This window comes from Petaurus breviceps, unplaced genomic scaffold, assembly GCF_028583685.1.
Source record: "Petaurus breviceps papuanus isolate PSGF00001 unplaced genomic scaffold, PetGlider_PUasm1.0 207, whole genome shotgun sequence".
NCBI lineage: Eukaryota > Metazoa > Chordata > Mammalia > Diprotodontia > Petauridae > Petaurus > Petaurus breviceps.
Genome location: NW_027185850.1, coordinates 8,261,352 through 8,267,537, shown reverse-complemented (window position 1 = coordinate 8,267,537; position 6,186 = coordinate 8,261,352). Strand labels below are relative to the sequence as shown.

The window sequence follows — 6,186 nt, the reverse complement described above, 5'->3', positions numbered from 1 at the left end:
GGGGGGGGGGGGGGGTGTCAGAAGAGGCTCCCTGCAGACGCCTACGCCAGCGGGTCAGGGGGCTAGCCCCCGCGGCTCTGAAAGTTCCAATCCAATTTCTTTAAGCACAAGATGCATCGTAAGGCGTGCATGACAACTATTAAGGATTTAAGAGTTTAGACCAAGGGAAGATGAGTGAAACAAAGCGGACAGCACAACATGAAAAGCTTGATGCAGCTCAGTGGGCTGGGGTTAGAGAACAGTGCCCAGGCTTTCAGATGTAGGTGAGGAAACAGGGCCAGAATACAAGATATCTCCACTGCAGAAGCTGACCTCGCTCCCTCCACTCTCCTGTGACCAGTGCTCCCAAAGCAGCCCCACCCCAATCCCTCTGGCGAAGCACTTGCTTCTCAAGGGTTCTGAGCATTCCTTTTCCTCCATCCAGCCAATGCTCCCAATTCCGCTCACTGGGGTAACTGTGAGGACTGGGGATGGGGTCTGTCAGCAGTCTGTCATGTTTCGGTCTTAAAGGAACAAATATTAACATTAAAGGCATGTGAGCACTAAACCTGATGAATCCAACTTACCCAAACATGCCAATGTGGCCATCCAGACTGCTTCAGGTACTTTAACCCACTAGATTTTCCAGAAGCACTTCTTTTACCACCTAAACTCTAGGTAAGCTAAGAGCTTTTGTCTTTCAAACCAGATTATCCTAAGGGCATGTGAACATTAGTATGTAAAGAGAATCTTTCATTCTGTCTTAAAACCTAGACAAGGAAAAAGTGAGTATATGTGTTCCTGTCCTGCCACTCCTCAGGGCTTGTATGCTGGGGGAGGATTATTTTAAAATGCTAGCTAGCTACCTGGCCCCTCAGAATTATGTTCCTGCTGATCTGTATTATTCAGACACAGGAATAAAGGGCGTTACTGAACTGCCTCACAAGGGATGGGCAGCTACACTGAAAAACTCCCCAATTCTTGAGCTCTCTCTACCCCAATGCACCAACCAAGGCCCCTCAGGAGACTCGCCAGATCCTCATCTCTTCCTCACTACTGCTATTCTATTTTCAATCCAAACGTGTGTTCTGATCAGACCAAAGTGCCCCATTCAGAGTCTCTGCGCACTAACTGCCCAGGAGAGGCCACAAAACTCACTTATTTTCTGTATCAGCCGCTGGATGCTCTTCTCCTTCCGGTGTCTCCTCCGTCACAGTGGTTTGCTCCAAGTCACTGCAATTATAAGACATTTGTTTCTGAATGTATTGGGGGCCCCCTCTAAGGAGAGAAGACAAGAAGGGCATCTGGTTCATTGATACGCTGCCCAGCTACATGGGCCGGCCCTTCACCCAAATCACAACATCAAACGTGCCGCTGCAACACATTCATGAGCTCCCAGCCAATGAATCAAGGCACGAGCCCCTGGCAGTGAACAAGCTCCAGACACACCAATCCAACTGCTAAATAACCAGAAGACGCTTCAACAGCTTAGAGCTGTAGTCACTCAGTCATAGAAACTGCTATTCAAATAACATGACTGAATTTTCCAAGAGAACAGCACTTTCACCAATACTGGGAAAGCCATGAAACTTGGAGAATTGAATACTTAATGAAATTCTCATTTAAGAGAAGGCGCAGCCGACTGATGATGGAAGTTTTCAGTCCATGGGGACTTTAGAGACCCTTTGACGAAACACACCCATTCCAGGGTCACTCTGCCTCAGTTTCCTCTGGGACAGAATGACCTGCCAGGTTTCTCGTGAGGCTCACAGGCCCGGACAAATGACAGCCGTTCCTCTCACTGCAATCGTCAGTCTCACTTTAAGGCTAGAAGGCACCTCCCAGGCCATCTGGTCCGAAGAAAGTGAGGCCGGAGATGGCAAGTGACTGGCCCAAGACCCAGGGGAAGTCAGTGGCAGAGGCAGAGGCAGGGTTTGGATGCAGACCCCGAGGCCTGGCTAGGCAAGAGAGGAGGCACTCACGTCAGCTCGTCCTTGACCGTGCCCCAGTTGTGCGAGCCGCTTCCCCCACGCTTGTCCTCGTGCTTCAGGCCGCTGAAATGCGAATGTGAGAAAGAACTACAAAACTGAGTTAACATGAGAGTGACTGCGGACAGAGCCAGCCAAGCCTCACTACACCCACGCGGGCTCGCGTCGGCGCGCCGAGCACATCCAAGACTTACGATCTATCGCTGCCACTGTGCCTGTCAAATTCTCTCTTCCCCCGAGAGTCGAAGCCGTCTCCTCTGCCCATGCCGCGGCCTCGGCCGCCGCGCCCTCGGCCCCCGGGGCCGCCGCGGCCTCGCATGGGCCGCTCCAGGACGGGCCTGCGACAGAAACAAGAAAGCGCCGTGCTTTGGGGCGTGCAGGGAGCCGGGGGCGCCAGCGCGGAGCACTCCCGGCAGGGGGCCCTTCACGCCGGCCCGCGGGGGGGGGGGGGGGGGGGGTCGGGGCACAGGCCGCGCGGCCCCGCAGCTTACTTATCCACGGAGAACTCTCCTCCTTCGCCCTTCTCCTCCAGGGCCTTGTCAAAGCGCCGCTCCCGGGGGGGCCGCCGCTCGGGCCTCCGGTCAGTCGGCTTCCCTTCGCCCTGCGGCTGCTGCTCGGGCCTCCTGCCCACTCGCCTCATCCCTACGGCGACACGGGACGCGCGGGAGGTGACGTCGGCAGAGCCCCGCGCGCCACGTGCCTTTTTCCCGCCCGGCCTCAGTTTCCCGGCCCCGCGCTGCACGTGGCCCGCCAGCCCCGCGCGCCCCCCGCCCGGCCCGCCCTGCCCCGCCCGCCCCGGCCCGGCCCGCACCTTCTTTCTTGAGCGCGGCGGGCGGCGGCGGGGCCTCGTCCTTCTTGTCGGCCGCGTTGGCGGCGGCCGGGGCCGAGCCGGCGGCGGCGGCGGCGCTGGGCGGCGCGGGCGGCGGCGGCAGCGGGTTCTTGCGGTCCTTCTGCGACTCCTTGCGCAGCGGCTTCCCGGGCCCGCCGCCGCCGCCGCCTTCCTTCCTTCTTCTTGTTCTCGGCCGCCTTCAGCACCTCGAAGGGGTCCGATTCGTCGTCAAATAGCTGGTCGAACCGGTTGGTGACGACGCAGCCGAAGCCTTCCTGCAGGTGGCCGGGCATGATGGGGCCCCGGCGGCGCGTTCCTCCACGGATTGCAGCGGGCCGCGCCGAGCCGACGGCGCCTGCTTCAGCTCGCCTCCACAAGATGGCCGGGCCGAGAGAGAGACCGCCTTCTCTTCCGGCGCCGCGCACACATCCGGGAGCCGCCGGAGCCGCGGGGCACGCCGGGAAGGGCAGGCGGCCGGCGTCGCTCCGTCCGTGCCTGCGCCGGCGTGGACTACAACTCCCAGGGGGGCAGCGCGCGCCGGCAGGCGCGAAGCGGCGCGGGGAGGGCGGGGCGCGGCGGGGAGGGAGGGCGGGGCGCGGGGGGGGGGGCGGGCCGCGGCGGGGAGGGGGCCGGGGCCCGAGCGCCCCTGCGGCCCTCGGGAGCCGCGCCCCCCCGCCCCCATCTCCCCGCCCCCCGCCCCCCTCCCGGCGAGGCCGGCGGGCCTCACGTGGCGAGCGCGGTCAAGGTCACTCCTGGCCGGGGGGGGCCCCCCCCCCCCCCCCGTGGGCCTGCCAGGCTGGGACACTGAGGTGGCGCGAGTCTCCCAAAGTTACCGGAGCCATGCGAGGTGGGCTGACGGCGGCGTGCATTTATTAAGCGCCCCCTGCATGCCCAGCAGGCATGAAACGGCCTGCCCTCGGCCCCGAGGTCTCCGGCCAGCCCGGCTTCTCGGCGCTTTCCCGGGGCTCGGTTGTGACGAGCGAGGGCCGAGGGCCCCGCAGCCCCTGCCCCTGGGCCCAGCCGGGGTCCGCGGGGACACGGAAGGCCGAGGCGGTTGGAGAGCTGGCTGTACATCCGGGCCTTGGGCCCGCTGCCCCTCAGTGGCGGTGCCCAGGGCCGCCTTGCTGGCAGCAGGAGCACAGTGCGCGCCTTTGGTCGATGCTGAGGACGGGAGGGAGCCCGGAAGGACGCCGGCACAGGGGAGGGCGATGGCCGGAGCCCCCCCACCCAAGCGTCACGGCGGGCAGCGCTTCCTCGGGGCCTTCTTAGCCGCGCCCTCGCCCACTCTCCAGCCTTCTTGGGCCAGTGCCCTCCGGGTCCGCTTCCATCCGGCGGCCCGGCCCTGCAGGCCCGGCCGCCATCCCGGCCGGCCTTCAGACCATCCCCTCCGTGTGTCCTGCGTGTCTGGCGGGGTTTCCTCTTTAGAATGAGGGCAGCACTTAGTACATTTAGCCGCGGGCCGGCGCACTGCAGGTGGCCGCCGCCTGAAGGCTGCAAAGTGACCTTCCGAGGAGCGAGAGGGTGCGGGGCCACCGCTGGCTTTGTCTGCGTGCTCCCGGCCGGGGGACGGGGGTAGAGACTTGGGGAAGCGCTCTTCTCGGGGAGCACAATTGTGGAAAAGGAATTGACTGTTTAGCTGGGGAGCTGCCAAGGTACACACACACACACACACCAGGAATTAGATAACTCGTGGACTCATATCATTCAGAATCAGGGAGAGCCGAGTTCGAATTTTGAGCTGCATGACCCAAGGCCAGTCCTTTTACCTGTCTGACATGATGAAACGTGAGGGACACGGGCCATTGTCCCAGTGTCATACATGTCATACATGAGGGAGGCGTGCTAGTACCTATAATAGCTACCACCTGTAGAACGTTGGGAGTTTGGGGGAGCTTTTTTGTTCCGTTCTCGCAAAGCACTTGGACATTTTTTCTCACTTTTGTCATCATTTATTGATAAGAGAACTAAATGATTTCTGATTGGCCTTAGCCCCATCCTGATCGGCTGCTCTCTCTGTCTCCTGAGCTAGTCACCGTCAGCGTCTGCAGGCTTCCCAAACCTTACGCCGTCGTCCTTGGCCCTCTTTAAAAGCCCCGCGGCCCTAGACTGTATTAGAGGCACGGTTCTCCCAGTCAGCCAAGTTCATCAATCCCAGCCACCCGTGACTCTGGCCCTGGCTCCCTGCTTATCACAGCTCCCACCCGTCCCTTGGCCGCAAGCTCGTGGCCCCCACCCTGGGCCAGACCCTTATCAGCGCCGGTCTGAACGCTTCCAGAAGCCTCCTAGCTGACCTCCCGGCGCGAACTTCTCCCATCCAGCCTCCGTGCAGGGGCCGGAATCATCTTGCTGAGACATTCAAGGGCTCCTGGTTAGATCCAGACTGAGATCCCGAGTCGTCCAGGCCAGCTGGCTTTGTGGCTGTCCTAGACTCTGACTGCGCCCGCTCTCTATTCCTCTCAAACCGGCCTTCTAGCTGTGCTGTGACTTCAGAACCGGACCCTGCCACCCTCGAGTCCTTCACTTCCCCCAGGACTGGGCTAGCCTGCTTTCCCATCTTTGCCTCTTAGAATCCCCATCTCCCTTTGAATCCTGCAGGTATTATTTCTCCATGTTACAAATAAAGAAACTGAGGCCCAGAGAAATGACATGGCTGGTCTGTGGTCAGACAGCAAGGAAACATGGGGGGGGGGCAGGGCTGAGCTCCGGGCTCTCCACTAGACTGACCTTCGCTGGCTCACTAGTGACCTGGATGGATGTCAGCTCTGCTGCCCTCAACATGGATTTAGCTTCTCATGGCTCCTGGGCCATGACTGACCTCTGTCTTTGTCTCTTTTCCTCTCCTCTCTCCCTCTTTGTGCCTCCGTCTCTCTTCCTATATTCTCCCCCTCCTCTTCTCCCCTTCTCCCTCTATTTCTCTCCCCCCCCCTCTCTCTCTCTCCCTTCTCTCTCTCTCTCCCCCTCTCCCCTCTCTCTCCTGTTTTCTCTCTCCCCTCTCTCTTCTCTCTCTTCTGTCTCCATATTTCTTCTCTCCTTTTCTCTATCACTTCTTTTTGTTATTACTCTTCTGTTCCAAGATGTCCAGTGACTCCTCTCTCTTCTCTCTCTGCCCCCCTCTCTCTTCTCTCTCTCCCCCTTCTCTGTCTATCTCTCTCCCTTCTCTCTCTCTCCCCTCTCCTCTCTCTCCCTTCTCTCTCTTCTCTCTCTTCTCTCTTTCCCTTCTCTCTCCCCCTTCTCTCTCTCTCTCTCTCTCTGCCTCTCTCTCCCTCCTCTCTCCCCCTTCTCTCTCTCTGTCTCCCTTCTGTCTGTCTCTGTCTCTCTGTCTCTCTGTCTTTCTGTCTGTCTTTCTCTCTGTCTCCCTCTCTCCCTCTCATCTCTCTCTCTCTCTCTCTC

The 6,186-nt window shown here is 60.2% G+C and overlaps 1 protein-coding gene across 1 annotated transcript in view; it reads right to left on the bottom strand.

Annotated features, from left to right (window-relative positions):
• Positions 1-3,215, bottom strand: part of LOC138164877 (SERPINE1 mRNA-binding protein 1-like) — a 15,258-nt gene extending 12,043 nt beyond the window's left edge. The window contains 6 exon segments of the mRNA XM_069092811.1: positions 1,138-1,212; positions 1,962-2,033; positions 2,162-2,305; positions 2,459-2,609; positions 2,779-2,966; positions 2,968-3,215. Coding sequence (XP_068948912.1) covers positions 1,138-1,212; positions 1,962-2,033; positions 2,162-2,305; positions 2,459-2,609; positions 2,779-2,966; positions 2,968-3,089 — 752 coding nt within the window. The 5' untranslated portion in view covers positions 3,090-3,215.
• Positions 3,216-6,186: the final 2,971 nt, after the last annotated feature.